The sequence below is a fragment of the Oenanthe melanoleuca genome, chromosome 2 (assembly GCF_029582105.1).
Source record: "Oenanthe melanoleuca isolate GR-GAL-2019-014 chromosome 2, OMel1.0, whole genome shotgun sequence".
Classification (NCBI taxonomy): domain Eukaryota; kingdom Metazoa; phylum Chordata; class Aves; order Passeriformes; family Muscicapidae; genus Oenanthe; species Oenanthe melanoleuca.
This window is the reverse complement of record NC_079335.1, coordinates 114262121-114281445: the sequence shown is the minus strand read 5'-3', so window position 1 is coordinate 114281445 and position 19325 is coordinate 114262121. Positions and strand designations below refer to the sequence as shown.

At 41.5% G+C, this 19325-nt stretch overlaps 1 protein-coding gene across 2 annotated transcripts in view; it reads left to right on the top strand.

The window, feature by feature from the left end:
- Positions 1-2437: 2437 nt before the first annotated feature.
- Positions 2438-19325, top strand: part of GALNT15 (polypeptide N-acetylgalactosaminyltransferase 15) — a 30439-nt gene continuing 13551 nt past the window's right edge. Inside the window, exons 1-4 of one of the 2 annotated variants that reach the window (XM_056483391.1) lie at positions 2438-2604; positions 3544-4089; positions 9789-9955; positions 10897-11101. In XM_056483391.1, coding sequence (XP_056339366.1) covers positions 3545-4089; positions 9789-9955; positions 10897-11101 — 917 coding nt within the window. In that variant the 5' untranslated portion in view covers positions 2438-2604; position 3544. Of the gene's footprint in view, positions 2605-2903; positions 3334-3543; positions 4090-9788; positions 9956-10896; positions 11102-19325 lie in introns of those variants that run through there. The other variant, XM_056483392.1, reaches the window with a different exon arrangement.

Sequence of the window (19325 nt, the reverse complement as noted above, 5' to 3'; positions counted from 1 at the left end):
GTCAACTAATGAGTGAAATTTGCAGTAGTGAAGGATGGCGAATATTTTCTTAAGGAAGTCAGTAAATGACTTTGCATTTGCTGAAGGTATTTGTACCACTGGGTATTATACCACTGGGTCTACTTGAGCAGGCCTGGTAGGAGCACAAGCCTTTCAGCTCTGGCATGGGTTGACCAGCAGAATAGTCAACATAATTTTGGCACTGGCCAATACTGACGCTGCAAACTGGCCCTTTTTGCGAGCAATTGCTGGTGTATTTAGCACAACCTGTAGCACGTTCCTTTCCCATGAACTGAGGAGCCCTAGGGTTTGCTGTAGAACAGCACTCCCAGGACAACAATACCTTTTGTGGGCAGCCTCTTTGTGGACTACCTGCATGAAGCAGCACTTAAAAGCACTTAGAAGACTGAGCCTCAGGATGAAGGCAATGGCTCTAGGCCTGAGAGAATAGCCTGGGCCATTCAGTGCTCCTTCCTCTTCCATCAAAGGATGCACAGAAAAACATCCTAGGAAAGGGAATCCTCAACAGCTAGGCAGGAGGAGCAACCCATTCTGTGTCCCAGTGAAAGGCCTGCCTACTTTGTAGCATGTCTTTGCGTAACCAGAAGTAGAAAGAAAAATACAATGGATGTTGTATTCTTGGCTTCCACGTGAGGAGAGCATAACAGTGATGTTGTTCTTCAAATGCATTGAAGGAAACAAGACATGTCCTGTCAGATACTAAAAGGAGGCTCATCCATTGGAAAGGCAATATCTCTTTTGTATGATGGCAGTGGAAAACTACGGTTTTAAGAGACAAGACTGAAAAACAGACTGTTTGATGGGAAATGATTCAGGGAGGCTTGTGCAGAAGAGAGAACACAGGCTGCTGGAAGTCTGCCACCCAGTGTTTTATACTTGCACATTTAATTGACTAGACTGAACAACATCTTCTGTAATTGTTCATTTCTTCTTTGTTAAAATGGTAAGGATATATTAAAAGGCTGGATTCCATATGCATATGTTTCAGTGATAATGTTACCTATTAGCTCTGTCCTAAAGTTTCTAAGATTACTGTAAATTTGTTAATTGGGTGTCTTTTCATCTGAGGCTGAAATTCAGCTGCATGAGTGATCCAGGTGGATTTGCTCAGCAATACTGAATGTACCAGGACAGAATTTATACTGCAGTGATTTCTATTGCAGTGATTTCTATCTTGATCAGACTTGTTACAGCATCTTGTTAAAATATATTAGCCAGGGAAAAATATTAATTAAATTAAATCAAAATACTCAGGTAGCCCAAAAAAGTTAAAAAAGGAAAAGAGAAAGCAATGCTTTCTCCCATTTATTACACCCACTCTTACGTTTCTCCTTTTAATTTAATTTAATTTTATTCTATATGCCTGATAATGGGACTTTGTGGAACTGAACCTTTTGCAAGTCGCTGTGCCAGCTTTTTGGAGAATATCTCGGACAGGTCTCCTCATTTCCATTTCATCTTTCTATGGCTGAAACATTGTTATTTAAATGAGCGCTTTGAGCTCAGATTTTTTAATGCAAATGTGTGCTGTTTCCCTATTGAATTGAAATCATCAATACTTCATTTTCCCTATGAAAAGCAGAATAAAAAGTAATATTATCAGGGCTAAAGGTGAGTTGGGATGTTACTTTTGTGTGAATTTAAGCTAAAAAGGGGAGATACATACAACGGTGAAGTATCAAAATATTGGCTCAATCTTTCTTCTGCCCAAGATATGATTAAATCAGTTTTGTATATTTTAAAGAACAGCTGATGTAGGGAAGGTGCCAAGACACAGCAGACCAGTCACACTTCCCTCAAGGCATTCTGTATAAGCTGCTTAGGGGAGTGCACAGAGAAGTGATATATTACGTGACTCCAGAAACCTTATGGTGCTCTATACCACCCTTGCTTTTGAAGGTTGAAACACATTTTAATTTGAAAGCAGGTGTCCTCTCATTTTTAATTTTTTGAAAGCTGTCTACCAGGAACTATAGTCTGAACTTATAGAACATCTTAGAGGATAGCAAAGAAGGTATAAAATAATAGATCCTTGGTTTCCTTTAGAGTATACTGCATGCCTGTCTTCAGGCTATTCTTTAAAGTATAATGTCTAGAAGTGTATGGCTTTTTTTAAATCTGTGAATGTGAAAGTTCTCTAGTAATCACATGCCTCCTGGAGCAGGAGCTTTCTGCTCATCAGATATTGAAGATATGAAAAACACCACATCCCATGCCCCCAGCATCAAAAGGGTTGGCAACACCTGAGTTGCATCCATCCCTGATCTCTGCCTCACCAAGAGGCATGTGATGCTGAAGCACGTGGATTGTCTCACCCCTTCTCCCATTGGACAAGCACTCATCTCACAGCAAAAAATGCCATAGTCCATGCCCAGTAGCACCCATGCCAGCAGTATTAGCAAACAGACCTCAGAGACTCAGCTCCCCTTTTAATCACAGAAGTTGCTGTTTTCTCTCAGTGTCAGTGGTTGTTGTTGCAGCCCAGGCTTTTAAACACATTATTCCTGGACTAACGAAAACCTGAAGTGCTGCTTGCCCTGCAAGACCAAATTTATGGAGGAGGAGACAACTTCAGTCTGCCAGGTGATAATTTGGCACCCTTATGTCAGTGTTTAAATCCCTGCAGCTGTAAATATTTATTGGATATGAAATATACTCCAGCTAACACATTATCATATGAATAAATCTAACCTTAAATAAAACATGTGCTCTCCAGCTTTTATGCAGTTTATAAAATTCTTGATTCTTGCTCTGCATATTCTCAGCTTAATACAGCTATTCCAACGCACAGCAATCTGTGACGTGCCTTGATTCCTTTTCTAATGCAACATTTGGCTTCTTGCATTTCACCTCTTACAGCTTTTGCAAAGTTTTGATTTGATAGGACAAGCACAGTGAGGGCATTAGGACCAAGAAAAAGACGCACACATTGCTCTGTATTATGTCTGGCAAAGTGCTTCCTGACTGAGTGCCGTAGTTATGTGTGAAACAAAGTCAGGGACCGACTACTTCTCATCTGTTGATCACAGTTAACTTGAAGCCTCTGAACGGGGGAGAGCTGTCAGATCTGCTTTCAGAGATACAGTGCTTCAATCCAGGCAGCAATTGGAAACTTTGAACAAGCAGGATCTACTCTGGAATAAACTATAAAAAATGGGATTTCTTTTGACTTAGAATTTTAAAAGGGGAAAAAAAATCAAAGCTTTAGTTACTCTTTTAATCAGCAAAGCATGCACTTTCCTAACTAAGCTGGGACTCCGTATAATAAAGGATCTACTTTATCTCACTGGATCCATGCTACGTTTTACTACAGTAAGTACAATACTAATAGGAATGTTATAATTTTTTTTTACTGTAAATAGAGAGGAAAGCATGAAATGGCATCAGTGAAATGTGAAGGGAGAAAAAAATCCTCTTGGCAGATAGCGAAAACCAGGGCTTTTGTGCAACCCGAGGACTGAAATCTGAGGAAGATCCAAGTGATATTTAACATGACCATCTGTATCATTTTGTCACCAACAGTATGTTCTCGAGGAAGAAGTGCAGATATGGATCACGTAAGCTGCAGTTTCTCTTGCTGTTTCTGATGCTGGGTTTTTTGCTACTGATGGTTACAACGCTAAATCCACCACCCAGCAACCAGAGCAAGGAAGGGACTTTCCAGCCTGTGGAGTTCAACCCCCGGGAAGGGTATCAGATGGACTTTGTGGAGACCCAAGAGATGATGGAAACGCAGGAGGAGAGCCAGCAGTATTACCCTTTGGATGGTCTATCACCTTTCATCTCCCTGCGGGAGGATGAGCTGATCATGGCCGTCGTGTCGCCCACCGGCAAAAGGAACCACAGCAAGGCCAGGAAGGGCTATCGCGTGGTGAGGCAGCAGAGCAGGCGGCCGGAGGGGAAGGCGGAGGGGGGCCCCGAGTCCCAGCCGCTGTCCCTTCCCCTGCAGGACGGGCAAGGGGCTGCTGCGCCGGAGCGCCCGCTCGGCCTCGAAACACACGGCTTTAACGAGGTGCTCAGCGAGCGGATCGCGCTGCGCCGGGACCTGCCTGAGGTACGACACCCGTTGTAAGTAAATCACCCTATTTCACTTCTGGGGGGAAACCTGCCTTCTTCCCCGCCGCCGCGCTCCCCCACCACCCCGAACCTCTCCTGCAAACCCCGCACCTCTCCTCCTCTAGACCTCGCATCTTTCCTATCGAACTCCGTGCTCCGGGTCGGGCGCTCCGTTCCTCAGACCAGGGACGCTCCCAGCCTCCTTCGGAAGGTGGTTCAAGCCCTCAGAGCGGGCGGGCGGCAGAGGGGGGGACGGTGCGGGGGGCAAGCGGGGCTGGGAGGGTGAGCGGAGCGGAGTTGAGCGGAGCCCATAGGACGCCGTGAGCGCTGACGGGGCGCTGTGAGCGGAGCCCATGGGGTGCTGTGAGCGGAGTCCATGGTGCGCTGTGAGCGGAGCCCATGGGGCGCTGTGAGCAGAGTCCATGGGGCGCCGTGAGCGCTGACGGGGCGCTGTGAGCGGAGCCCATGGGGCGCCGTGAGGGCTGACGGTGCGCTGTGAGCGGAGCCATGGGGCGCTGTGAGCGGAGTCCATGGGGCGCTGTGAGCGCTGACGGGGCGCTGTGAGCGGAGCCATGGGGCGCTGTGAGCGGAGCCATGGGGCGCTGTGAGCGGAGTCCATAGGGCGCTGTGAGCGTTGCCGCGGCGCCCCTGCGCCCCCGCCCTGAGGCCCGGCGGGCGGCAGCGCCCCCTACCGGCGCCCGCGCCACGGCAGGTGCCGGGGGAGGCAGGGCAGGGAGCGCCCCGGGTCCCGCCCTTCTCCGTCCGTCCGTCCGTCCGTCTGTCCGAGCGCTGGGCTGAGGAGGGGGAAGGAACCCGCGCCGGGCTGGCGAGCAGGAGACGCAGAGGCGGCTTCCCTTCTCGGCCAGGCCCCGTCTCAGCCCACCTGCCAGAGCTATGGGGTCACTGGTCTTACAAGGTGATGAACGAGTCAAGAGTTGGGGCTTTCAGCTCTTCCAGAACAAAAGTGACCCCATGGTCACTCATAAAAGTGGAGCCGACTCTGCACTGGTGTGGCTTCACTTTAAATATCGTGTGCAGTTTTGGGTACCACAATATGAGAAAGATCTAAAGCTGTTAAAGAGTGTCCAGAGGAGGCCAACAAAGATGGCAATGGGTCTGGAGGAGAAGCCGTGTGAAGAGCGGCTGAGGTCCCTTGGTCTGTTCAGCCCGGAGGAGACTGAGGGGAGACCTCACGGCTGTCTACAGGCTCTTCACAAGGGGAGGAGGAGGGACAGGTGACCAGTGACAGGACCTGAGGGAATGGCCTCAAGTTGTGTCAGGGAAGGTTTAGGTTGGATATTTGAAAAAGGTTCTTCACCCAGAGAGTGCTTGGGCACTGCAACAGTTCCCCAAGGAAGTGGTCACAGCACCAAGCCAGACAGAGTTCAAGGAGAGTTTGGACAATGCTCTTAATGAAATGGTGTGACCCTTAGGGCCAGGAGTTGGACTCAATGATCCTTGAGGGTTCTTCCAACTCAGAATATCCTATGTTTCTGTAGCAAGTATTGAAAGGAAACTCCTGGGAGGAAGGAAGGTGGAGATTGGTGGGTCAGACAAGCTCTGCCAACATCACCATACCTGTCAGCAGCCAGGCTGTAAGGCCACCACGAAAAAGTTGTGTTTGAATCCTCAGGTATTACATTTAAAGTCTGGAGACTTGAGAGCAAATTGACCCAGCAGCCCAGGAGGGGCTCATCACACTTCTCTAAAAGGATCTGAGGTGCATGTACTATTCAAGCTGCCCTAGGGAAAGTCCAGGTTGGACATTAGGAGGAATTTCTTCAAAGAAAGGGCAATTAAAAGTTGGAATGTAATGTCCAGGGAGGTGTGGAGTCACCACATCTGAAGATGTTTAAGGAAAGACTGGACATGGCACATAGTGCTGTGGTCTCATTGAGAAGATGATGGTCAGTTAAAGATTGGACTTGATGATCTCAGAGGTTCTTTTCCAACCTAATTGATTCTGTGATATTCTTCACTTCCCAGGGGGAGACAAGGGATGTGAGTGGTGTCTTGTTTCCTGTAAGAAAAACAATTATAGCTTTCTCACAGAACACAGTAGAAAGATGTATCAGAAAACATTTGAAATAAGACACAGAATAAATTTTTTTCTTGTGTTCATTTTCACATGTTTAAAGACAGCTGGCAGCTCTAATTTAAGGGTACAGTCTCAAAGAAAGAGAAATGAAACAGTGTTTTCTGTACTTATTGACTAGGTTCAGTGTTAATTTGGTTAACTCCATTAAATAATGACATGCTGATATTATTTCAGTTATTTTTTGGCATGCTTCACTGCTAACTATGTAATGTTCAAAGGAGGAATGACTGCCCTTGTTTACTGCCTGTGGTGGAAAGCCAAAAAACCGTTTTACTTTGGCAGCTGAAGGGCCATCCAAGAAGAGACAGCTTTAGTTAATACTGATCTTGGTACAATTTAAGCCATGGTCTCAGAGCTCTTGGATGGATTTTCTGTCTGACTAGTCATAGCCTAAAGAGATCTCAACACCACAGCTTACAGAGCCCAGACTGAAACCCCAGATCTCAGCATCTGATGTTGATCTAAATCCAGATCATAAACCTGCGGCAGACTACGTCTAAGCCAGACATGTCCTCCATGGCACAACACACAAACCACAATGATAATTTTTAGGTGTAGTTTACTCTGGGGGTCTGACTCAAAACTGTGTCAGTCCAGTTTTACAGCAGTGTAAAAAGAGAGCAAACCAGAATCAGATTGTCTGTGTCTCTATTCAGTTTGCATCATGTTGTTCATCACAGTGTCTATTATTATTTAATTAGAGGGGAACCAACCAGTTAGAGATGTCTCAGTGAGTTACCTCCATGGACTCAGTCTCCCTCATGTCACTTGAAATTGGATGGCAAATACTTCATGTAAGAAGTGGCCCATGTCTCACCCCTCTGAGGTATCTCCATCCCTCAAAGTGCTTTCTGCTGCTTTTAATTGCCCCAGCTGGGACTGACACTCTCCTGGGACACCTGTATCAAGCCTGCCATTGTGACTTTTATGATGGGGGTTCTGCTCAAAAGAAAGATCTATTTTCCTCTCTTGGGTTTGAGTGTTAAATGGCAAAAGAAACTCACAAGGTATCTACAAAAGCTTTAAGTTTCATTACAAAAGTATAGCTTCCTCTGGAGTGCTGTTTGGAGCTGAATCTCAATGAAACATTTTCCTGAAGGTGAGTGGGAGTCCCTGTCAGCTCAGCCTTTGCCTTGTCAGAGCTCTTCTCTGTTCATTGCTGCATTGACAATTCCTTGTTTTTCACAAATTAGATTAAATCACTATGTCTCATAACAGTCACAGCCCTGACTTTTTGAAATGCCAATTTATGATAGACAGTCTATGAAACTGCTCCAAATTACAAGGAAGGTATTTTTGTGTACCAGTACCCTTGTGCATTTTTGTGAAGATTAGATATCTATATTGCAAGTCTTTGCCAATCTCCATGGCAACTAAGCACTCGCCACCAAGGTTATGTGTTCAAGTACAGTTATTTTCAATTCTTTTCCAATTAAGATTTCACAGCAGCCTTATTTTCTTGCTATAACCACAGTACTAGCAACAAGGTGCTAATAGCTATAGAATGTTTCTGGTTTGAAGCTGCCTGGTAGTAAAAGAACTGCATCAGATCATCACTTTCCTTAGTTACTTCTTGATTCTATTGCTTGAAAATACTCACTCCCAAGTCATGAGAGTATTCTTTTCTTGATCCTTCTGAAAATGAAAATAATTATCTTACATGAAATTGTGAGGAAAGTATTGTTGATTACACAAAATTAGTAAACCAAGGACAATATAGACCAATTGCAGTGTAAAAATAATCAAGAAAAAATGCCTTTCTATGCAAAAAAAATAATGTGAATTATTGAAAAATATAATAAATTATTAAGATAGTGCTCATTTTAAAGATATATTCCCAGAAATGCATCTATAGTAACCATTTATGTGTATTCATAATTAAATCATTCAGACTATGGATTCTCTTAAGTGATTAGCATCTTTGTGTCTGGATAGTGTCTAGCATCATAGGACCTCAGTTCATGAATGGAAGCACTAAGTAAAATGCTAATAAACAGAAATACTAAAATTATATCCTTTACATGAGTTTCTGCTGAGTAGCCAATTGTTTAATAACCACTGTAAAATCTGTATAATTATTTGCTTGGCAATAAAGAAATGCTAAAGTAACAATAGGCTACACTCAGCCAATTGTGTAATTCCTTGAAGAAATTCTTGCTGCTGGAGATTAAATGAGCTAGGACACTAAATGACTGTTATTTGGGAAATGAAATTATTTTTAAAATGTGCTTTCTAATGTCAGCAAAGCAGTATATAGATATAATCTTTGCATGTCTACAATGGACATTTGAAGGCATTTTCTGGAAAATGTGCATCCTCACACCAGAATAGATGGTTTTCATATACAGTTTCTGTGAGGATTATTGAGAAGTGTTTATCATCTTTAAATGTTTGAATTATTGTGGTTGTTTAACACCAGCTGGGAATTAAACTTCCCCCGGTTCCCCTCTGGTGAGGGAAGGACAAAGGAGAGCTTTACTGAAAGAAACAGCAGTGGAGTAAGAAACATACAGTGACAGCAGCAATATTAATAACACAAGTATACAAAAAGAGAAGGTGCTTTATACACAAAAGGTGTTCACCACATTGACTTAGCTATGAATGGCCACTGAGACAAAGACAGGATGGCAGGGAGGTGTTCCTGTGACTCAGCAATGACAGTGGTTATTCCAGAGACAAAGACAGGATGGCAGGGGGTCATTCCTGCATCTTGGCAGTGTTATGTAGTTATTCCTGAGACCAAGAAAAGGTGGTGGGCACTCTCCTTACCCAGTGCCATGTGACCTCCTGAGACAAAGACAAGATGGCAGACTCTCCCTGCATCCAGTGTTCCCCAAGCCCAAGATAACGAAAAACAATGACAGAACAAACCCCCAAGACTGGATTGTGCATATTTCATCATGCCGCCCACTTCCAGACTGCTCTGCTGGTTTGATTGCACACTGACTCCCAGCTGGGAGCCTCATTCAGCAGTGATTTGTTTTAATTGGAAAAGCAACCTGTACAAATTTTATAGTGAAAATACATTTTCTTTCTTAAATGTATTTATGTTTGTAATCATGGCCCACATAAGGATCCATGTCATTGCAATAAATGACTGAGATGCTGGCTTCATTCACTAGGATCTTGGTCAGGTTGTCCACAGGTGTACTGATCTGTTGTGCAGATGAGTTATTTTATTTGTTAGTCTTAATGGTACTGCAGTCGTTTGCTCTTTTTTCTCTTACTTGAGAAAATGTGGAAATTGGTAGAGGCTGACTGACCAGTTTTATCCCTCACTCCACTGTAATTATCTTCACTTTTTCTTTGTGTTCTGGGCCGTTTTTGTTTGAGCTCTGTTTTTTGAGGCAGACAGAGCAGGAAAAAAAAAACTATTGCAGAACAAAGAAACACTTTCCTCTTTTTCTATTGTAATTTTGATAGAGCCATTCCCATATTTTCATTTCATATTCCAGTTTTGGACACCTTAGTATTCCTTTTCTTAGAAGTGAGTTGAGATGTTAAATTGCTCTCCAGCCCTGAAGGTTTGGGTGCTGCTTGCAACTTTGCTCTGAGGAAAAAATTAGCCATTTGTTCCAGTGTTTCCAGTGTCTTCTTCATTTCACCCATGCAGGTGCCTACAGCAAAAATATGACTCCAGTCTGCCTACTGCTAGTGTCATCATCTGTTTCCATGATGAAGCCTGGTCTACTCTGCTGAGAACTGTGCACAGCATTATGGATACAGCCCCAAAGGCTTTCCTCAAGGATATCATCCTAGTCGATGATCTCAGCCAGCAAGGTAGCTCCCATTTCTCTGTATATGAGTTCTTTTTCTCCAAACTTTCGGGAAGAAACTGTCTTCCTCCAAGAAGTGTGTGGGAGAGGAGAGGAGAGGAGAGGAGAGGAGAGGAGAGGAGAGGAGAGGAGAGGAGAGGAGAGGAGAGGAGAGGAGAGGAGAGGAGAGGAGAGGAGAGGAGAGGAGAGGAGAGGAGAGGAGAGGAGAGGAGAGGAGAGGAGAGGAGAGGAGAGGAGAGGAGAGGAGAGGAGAGGAGAGGAGAGGAGAGGAGAGGAGAGGTGAGGAGAGGAGAGGAGAGGAGAGGAGAGGAGAGGAGAGGAGAGGAGAGGAGAGGAGAGGAGAGGAGAGGAGAGGAGAGGAGAGGAGAGGAGAGGAGAGGAGAGGAGAGGAGAGGAGAGGAGAGGAGAGGAGAGGAGAGGAGAGGAGAGGAGAGGAGAGGAGAGGAGAGGAGAGGAGAGGAGAGGAGACTGAACTTTCTTACTTTAAAATAAGATCATAGTATGCAAATCTTAGGATTCCCACTGGATCAGAACTGCTGTCATAATTTCCAGACCTGGATTTTGGCTGAAGCATAAAGTGGAAAAGTACACATTGCTTAAGTAATCCAAAGTGCTTGGGAAAGCCAAACACCTGTAGTATCTCACTCTCATCTGTGTATTTTATGAGATGATGAGAGCATCCACGTTTTGCTGAAAACAGGAGAGGAAGCTATTAAGATTCCCACAGGAATAGCTCCATACCTTGTGAATCTTAGTTTCCATTAGTCTCTACTTCTCCTTGACTTTATGCTGCTGTAGAAGTACTTGAAACGTACTTGGCCATTTAAAACAAATGCTCCTGAAACATTTTACCAGCAAGAACCAGCATCTCCTACTACCTGTTTCTTTTCTATGACAGCTTGAATCAAAGCTAAAACATTTCAGTGACTGTTCTGTTTCTGACAGGGCCCCTGAAGTCAGCTCTGAGTGAATACATTTCCAAGCTGGATGGTGTGAAGCTCATCCGGAGCAACAAGAGGCTTGGAGTCATCCGAGGCCGGATGCTAGGAGCTGCACGGGCTACTGGGGATGTGCTCATCTTCATGGATTCACACTGCGAGTGCCAGAAGGGCTGGCTGGAACCCCTCCTGGCCAGGCTCTCCAGCAACCGGTAAATATCCCTGGATATGCTAATTTCTGCTGAAAGGGACGTGTTTGGAAAGTGTTGGGGTAGTTTTTGTAATCCTCTCTTGGTTACCTTCTTGGTTCTGGTCACATGCCTTTTATTTTCTACCTTATCACCATATGCATCACTCTGATATGTGGGAAACAGGATCTTGCAGCTGATAACCCTCACTTTACACCCAGTGTAAATTTCAAAATTTCTATCCAGTTAGAGCTTTAAGAAGGCTTCCTGGTGGTCTGAATTAAAAAGGTTTCAGTCTCAACCCATTTGTAAATCAGCAAACATCCACCAGAGAAAACTACTGCAAGACTCCATTATGTTTTACCTTTTAGCTGTCTCAGTGATGAAGCCAAGAATAAAATGCTCCTCCTGAGCCAGTTTGGCTGTGTACCATTGTCACCTATTGGCCTCTATTTCTCTTCCACAGAAAAAGCCCAGACTTCCTGGGCAGCCTAGACAAGTCCAGCTAATCACAGGTACTTTCACTGACACCAGAGTAACAAAGGCAGAGATTCATATTTCTGAATATTTCATGCTTAGTGTGGTTCTTGGGCTTGCCTTCTAATGTACAGCTGAGCTCATCTATGCAGTCCTTCGAAGAGATTAAAACCACTGCAAATGTTTCTAGGCTTACATGTCAGTAAACCTTTTATTAAAGGGACTTTTTTGAAAGAAAAATTTCTACACTAACTTGTCACTTGGGAAAAAATTAATTGCCAGAGGGGGTAAAATAAAAAAAAAATCTTAAAACTCTTACACTAGACTGTTAAATAGTCACTCTAAACACCTTCAAACGGTGTTCCCAGGCACTGGAAGAAGCTGCTTTTATGGCTTATTACATTTGCTTATAAGAGAATTAATGTGAGCTTTTGGAATTTATTACATCATTTGAAAACATTAAGAACACTGAAAGCAAGAGTAATGCTGTGCTAGAATGTTAGGAATATTCTTTTCAAAAATGTCCTCCTTGGAAAAGCAGATTATTTTTTTATTTTTTATTTGCTGACTAATTAGATGGTTTACTATAAATATACCTCATGAATATTCAGAATATTCTTCTGCTTTGAACTATAGTCTGTTTTTGATGTTCAAACAAAACTACTGTGTGTATCAATTGACCAGTCTTTATTCAAGGGCGCTGAAATTGCTGAAATTAAAAGAGTTACAAAAAGTCTCAGAGGAGAGCTATAGTTCAGGAAGAATTACAACACCAGGAGAGAAGTTAGGACTCCACAACTCCACAATGTCAAAAATTCACTGTCAAAAATTATCCCTCCTGAGGGAAAGCAAAGCCTCCAAATCTGCTATCATTCAGAGATTCTGTAGCACTGTCACCAGGGGGTGAGAAAGGACTTCTCTTCCCTTACAGGCCCCATATGCTCATTCATTCCTCCAGGACAGCAGAATTTAACAGTGAATTAACTAATATCTAATTGGATTAATGAAGCAAAGGTGGAAAACTGATTGGATAATAGTATGGGTTAAGCCATCCCTTTTTTGTGTGCTGTATCAGTCACTGCATTTGACCCTGGAAGCTTTGTCACTGCTAGTGAGGAGAACCTATGACGTCCTCCATTGAGGAGAGAAGATAAGGTCTGAAGCACCTGACAGTCACCTTCCCTTACTGTCCCTCTTTCTCCAGCTGAAGAATGGTGACAATAACACTGACCTGATCAGGATGTTAATTCGTGACTTTTCATAAATTGCTTGTAATGCTTGCATGGAGATCACCATGGAAATACAAAGCATTAGCATAGTCAACTTGGCTTCATTTAGCACTTGAAGAGCTGTTAAATTGAATCATGTGCACTCCCTGAGACTACCCAAGTGAGGAAAGCATAGAAAGTTGAGAGTGACTGGTGAAATATCCATCTTTCCTCTTCTTAATGTATCAATTAAAGTGTAACTCATGCACTTTTGCTGGAGAGACAGAATGGGAAAACACTTGATCACCTGGAGTGGGTGAGTTGTTTGCTGGCAAGGACCAATGCAGCCTTTCAAAGGTCAAACCTTTGCAGGAACTTAAGCTGTAGTGTGGTTTTAACTTTGAAAATTGTGATTAAGCTTAATTTTCTAGACTCCTGATCAAAGTGTGTCACTATTATTATGATCTGTCTTAGAGTGAGATGCTGAGAGATCCTTGCCCAGACTGAGATCTCACTATGAGTTGAACATACAACAAGAGAGGTACTTCCAGTTCTTAGCAGACTGTAGGATAAATGTAAGAAAAATTATTCCAGTTTTACAGGTATAAAAATATTTGTGCAGAAATACTTTGTAAGTATTTGACTTGTTCTAGGTAATGACATTTCATCTCCCTACATGATGGTTTTATTCACTAACCCAACCTAATTTATTTCTTTGAAAAAAATTTAAGTAATTCTAAAACAATTGGATATACACTTTTGAGCACCTTGATTGGGGCTAGTTCTGTGAACCATGCCTAATAAATTGACTGAGAAGCTGTGCATCAGCTTAGTATATTGCCTAGAGAATGGTTCAGTGGTTTCTAAAGCATTCCTTGACATTTTGATTATTCAGGGATGAATACCGTAGGTACCTGGACAATATTAGGAAACTACATGAGATTCCCCACAGATAATTTCATTTGATAACTGTTTGTGTTCTAATTCCAGGTGAGTAGCATAGTGCATAACAATGCAGCCGTGCCATTATTATAGTCATCTTTGGAAGGGTTTGCCTTTTCCAGGAGACTGCAGAGCTGCTATTTTGTATTCTGTCCAAAGGCAGGGAAAGGCAGAGGGGGCATATAATGAACTGTGCCATGAAGCCTTAAAAATGTTGTTCCTTTGATCCAAAAACAGTGGCCACCGTGCTGAAGCAGAATGATTAAAAAACAAAAAAAATCCCAAAAGTATTTCCTTAAAATACTTAATGCAAGGAAAATGAACCTTGATTATATCCTTGACAAGGAATTCCACCTCTAAAAGAGGCCTGGACATCATAACTATGGACATATGGGATGGTTTGCAAAGGGGTAGCTGGCCCTTAGGATCTTTCCTCTGCTTCTCATTGCAATGGCTGTTTCTCTCTGTGCTGGAGCACTACCTATACCACAGCTCGAATATTAGATTAGGAAACAGAAGCCTGTTGTATTATTTTAGAAAGCTTATCTGGTTTCTAAAATTCAAAGTTCCTCTGCTTAGCACTGTGATTCTAGGTCACTAATCTTTAATGAAAATGCTGATAAACAGAATATGAAATTAGCATTGCACTGGAAAGGTGTTTCATCATGTGTGTGCTTCCATCAGGAACAAATGGAAGCCTCTGCTTGTAGATAAAGGAATAGAAAGAGTTCTGCTGTCCAGAAATTTTCTGTGTGGTTCTGATTTTATGGTAATACACAAGAGAGAAGGGAAATATTTTGCACTAAAGATGAACAGCTTCTTCATCTCTGTATTCTGATTCTCCACTTTTCAGTGGAGAAACTCCCAGCTTTTTGATCTAAGAAATACATAAGCCATCTGTTTCCTAACTTCTCACAGGCTTGGGGAAGCATGATGTTATCCCTCCAGAGTCCACACAACCCCAGCATCTGAGCATGCAATTCCATGCTGCTCTCACTGTTTTGAAAGCCTTCCATACACTTCACATGTAGCAGCCTGCTTCCTGGGATTTCTGTGTTTGCTCAATCTTTTATATCCCACATTTGTCAATAACACATTTCAAATTCAATAAATGTTCTGCATTTACATGGTAGGTTATGGGGAGATAAGCTATCTCTTTACAATCTTTCACAGTTGATCAGGATCAGAAGGTGACCTATTTTAAAGAAGTTGAGGTAAAGGAAAATAAAGATGAGAGTCTTAAGTAAAAGGCAAATATTAACTGCTAAACACAAGAGCAATAAAGATTTAGGCATAATTCATGGCTCAGTGTCCTGACTGTCCAGTGTTAAAAGGTGTTGTTTGCCTCTACAGATTTTGTTACTCTACATACAAATTTTAATTTGTATAAAAAAGGCAAGTTCAAAGCTTATTATTTTTTAATAAAACATTCCCAAAGCATTCCCTTAGCACTCAGCTTTGCATAGATTTGCTTAGTGCTTAATATATGTATAGTCCATCCAGTCAAGCAGACTGCTCCTATGCCCAAAGGTAGTCTGGAATTGGTCTGTAAGGCAGTATTTAAGTAATTCTTTATAGCTTAGCTTTGCCATTCCTTATGACTGCATTTTATCTCCTTATTAACCCTATCTAATTTCAAGTAGTCTTTATTTTTAAGACTCCACTTAGCCAGCAAGGTGGTCTCAATGGAAATGCAGCATTTTGTGCAACCAACTTATGGACCTCACTTACTCACCGAAGTTTTGACTGCATGCAGAAACAGAGAGCCAGGACAGCCTGGATTTCTTAGTTATCTAATTTTTGCAAGCTATGATGCACCCTGAAATAGGCTGAGGAATGTACATAATTTTCATGTTTGGTTTTTGGAGTTTTTTTTCCCTCCTTATTTAAAGGAGGATTTAAACAGATTAAAATCCCTTTCTAGCAAAAGAAAGTGTAAATCAATACAAAAGCACTTTCAAAAAAAGTGTATCCAAAACTTCAAAACAGATACATTAATTAAATCTTCCTCTCCCCATGTTACTTAGTTTAAAATTGGAAAAGAACATAATGTCCATAATTACTGTAAAGGGTCATGGGAAGACATTTCATTTGCAATTGTATTTGGTAAAGAAATCCCAAACCAGGAAATTGTTCTTGTTTGGGTTGCTCTTTTTCATGGAATTGTGACCTTTTGTAATTTGCGTGAGATCCAAGCATTTGAAATATTCACAGATTAGTCAAACAGTTCAAAGCCTTGCTGCTAGTTGTATTTGAATTTCCTGTTTTTTCCTTTCCTCAGATTCCACAGAGTAAAATTAGCAGTAGTTTGTTTCATTTCAAAGTGCTGAGAAGCTGCTGTCTGCCAGTTACCCAGTTAAAAACAAGAATATCTAAGAACATCTTTCAATTACCATCTACTGCAAATTTGCACTTAGTGCTACACAAATATCAAACCATCATTGAATATGCAGGAAATAGCTTTTTTTTTTTTTTTTTTTTAACACATACCAACAAAAAATGGGTAAAGGACTGCTCGATTGGGATTAAAATTGATTATTGACTGATCTTCACACAGGATAAAGTTACTAGATTCCTCTATTTCAGATCAGAAAGACACTCCCAATATTTAGTTTTAAGACGGTGTGTATCTGTTGGTTTCAGCAGAATTACATCGTGACTGTACTACATGTACACTAGGTGAAAGTCTAGAATTACTCTTACAAACATGCTTTTGAAAATTGTTAATCTTGGCATTCTGAAAAAGCTACACAAGCAGTAGCTCTAAAACACACTTATCAGCTTTTGCTGTATAATTTTGTGAGAAAGGAGATCAGATTTTATTTTGTTCTGGTTTATGGTTGAATTTAGAACATGACCTATTTCTGTGAGTTACTTTCAGCTTAAACACTGTAATTTTCCATATCATAATTTGAAGATAGTTTGGGTAATTGCTTGGTCTCCAAACTATCAGAATCCATTATGTCCTTACTGGTATATTTCTTGAATTGGAATCTTGAAGAATCAATGCCCAATAACTAGAACTACTACTGTGGTGCCTACCCTAGTGAGCAATTGCACTGATGCCAGAAACACCACTGGAGTTTTTAGCTTTATAGGCAACAAATTTAAGGTGGATTAAAAAAAAAGACAGATTTTTAATTTACAATGATATGAAAATATAGGATGGTCTGAAATGTTTGGATCATCTGATCCAGAATATATCTGAGTGCGTCTGTATTTGCAGTGTCTCTATCTGAACTATCCAGGATCAGTTCAGTTCAGATGTTGTCTAGTCTACACGGTCAAGGTCTTTGAGTGGTTTAGTCTACAATGCCTCTGGCTTCTACTCAAATACACCCTCCTGATATTTCCCTCTTGAATCTGAAGTCATAAAATAAACTACCCTGGGGTCATTAATTCCCCAGTCTAGTCTGAATGAGAATGGATAAACCAGCAGCAATAGATAGTGTGGGTTTCAGCAAGCAGCAGCAAACTGAGGTGGGAACTATGCAGCTGCATCTACACTCCCAACCAGGCAGTTGTCAGAGATACTCGTACACCTGGAGAATGTAGCAGGCTGCTAAAATGACTGTTACAGTGACTTTTCATTTTTGACATTTAGTCATTTAAAATACATTTAACTTGTCAGATGGATTTCCCTCAGCATATCAAAGAAAAGAAATGCCAGTTTGTGTGAGTCCGGTGGGACACTGCCTTTAGTAACTTTCAGAAGCAGGTACTTTCCTTTGCATGCTGTTAGTGAGTAAAATTTTCAGAAGAAAGGGCTTGGGTGGTGTCTCCTGTCATGGATACAAAACTGTATCACAGGGGCATCATTAGCAGAATCAGGGAAGGATATCAGCTTTATTATTTTTAGTATCACTTCTTTCCATTTCTTCTTGAGTCCTGCAGAAGGATGACAGAAACTTACTGCCTTGATGTATGTGCCTGCAAATGCTGTGTGTGACTATAACATTTTCTCACCTATTTATAAACCAGACACTTCTTTCTAAGAGTGCCTATTATTACCTATTATAAAGGATGGTTTTACACCTGAGCAGAGAAATAAAATCACTTTCCAGCTTTTAAATCTTCCTGGATTAAGCTCATCATAGGACAGTCTGCTCTTACTAGGAAACAAAACTGAGTAATTTTAAAGCAATCCGCTGCATGGTTCATCTTTGTACTATCAACTGGCAAGCAGTAGTCTGTTTCTCTGTGGGCTTCTAAAATCCTCTACAGGAAATGCCAACTGTGAAAAAACAAAGTTGGGTGTTTCCCCCACTCTGATACTAAAAAACATTATTCTAGTGATTGTAGAGGCAGAGAAGATATGTCAAGATTACATTAACATCATCCAGAGCTACTTTCTTCCTTAGTTGGTTTTGGCCTCTGCCATGGAAAAATGTCTCATTGCACTGGAGATGCAGATTCTGAGATGTCTTGTCTTCACTGACAGTATTATGTTTCAAGCAAATTTCTCTCCTTGTGATTTCTGACCAACACATACATCTTAAAAGAGGAGATAAAAAGATTTACATTTTTCCCCCAGATTGACCTTTTTTTTTTTTTTTTGTGTTCTAGCAGGAAGATTTTTCCTAGGGAATAATTTCCTACATGGATATTCCTACTCTAGAACAATAATATTTTTTCCAATGTACTTTAATCCCTCAAATATTACTGATTTTTCTCCAGAGGAACTTCTGTCTATAGACAAGCCTTTGTACTGAGACCAGAGACTATCCTTTTAGCATAAGAGAGAAGAAATGAATGATGTTATTCTTCAACACTTTTTCCCTGCAGTCCCTAAGACCATTTTATTCATACTCTGAAAATTTCCAAATGTGATATATCACTGACCTGAAAACAAAGAACACTGAAGAGTGTTCTGAACTACCAGTTAATTCCAAGATGATGTGCAAGTACACTGTGAAATACTTTGACTTCTTTGCCATAGGGAAATGTCTATACCTCTTCTCAGACTAATCCAAATTTAACTTAAGTTAGAAATTAATTCAAGGATTGCCACTTACAGTGCAGTGGCTCTGTTCTTGCTCTAAAAAGCAGACTCCACCCTTGACAGCGCATTTGCAAGAGCATTCTAAGATTGTGATAAAATACAAACAAGCGCTGACTTATGAACTCAGTAAATAAATATTTTTTCAAAACAACCAGCAGAACGAACTAAGGATAAGTGCACTCTTTATTGGCCTGATGTGACAAATTCATGAAATTTATGCAACATCTACAGGAAAATCAAAAGATGATAAAGTGTGAGAGGCCAAATCATGTTCTGCTATAAACTTTGCATCCATGCAGAGCCTGGAGCATCAGAGTGGGGCCTCTGTGTGAAACAGCTTTATAAGAATTCTGATGGTTAACTCATAACAAAACCCTAGATAGCGCTAAATGGTAATGCAAGGTACAGGGTACCAGTAAATTATTGATCTTTAGATTCCTCACTGCATGCTCAGTATTCCCATGCACTGAGCATCTGAGCTTCTGTCAGCAGGGAAACTAAGGGCACTCAGCATTTAGAGGAGTGCTTGTGCTAGAGTGTCAAAGAGGAGAACTAATGTTTACTAACAGAGAAATGAACTTAATTTATGTTTTGGTTTTGGAAATAAATGGCATTGTCT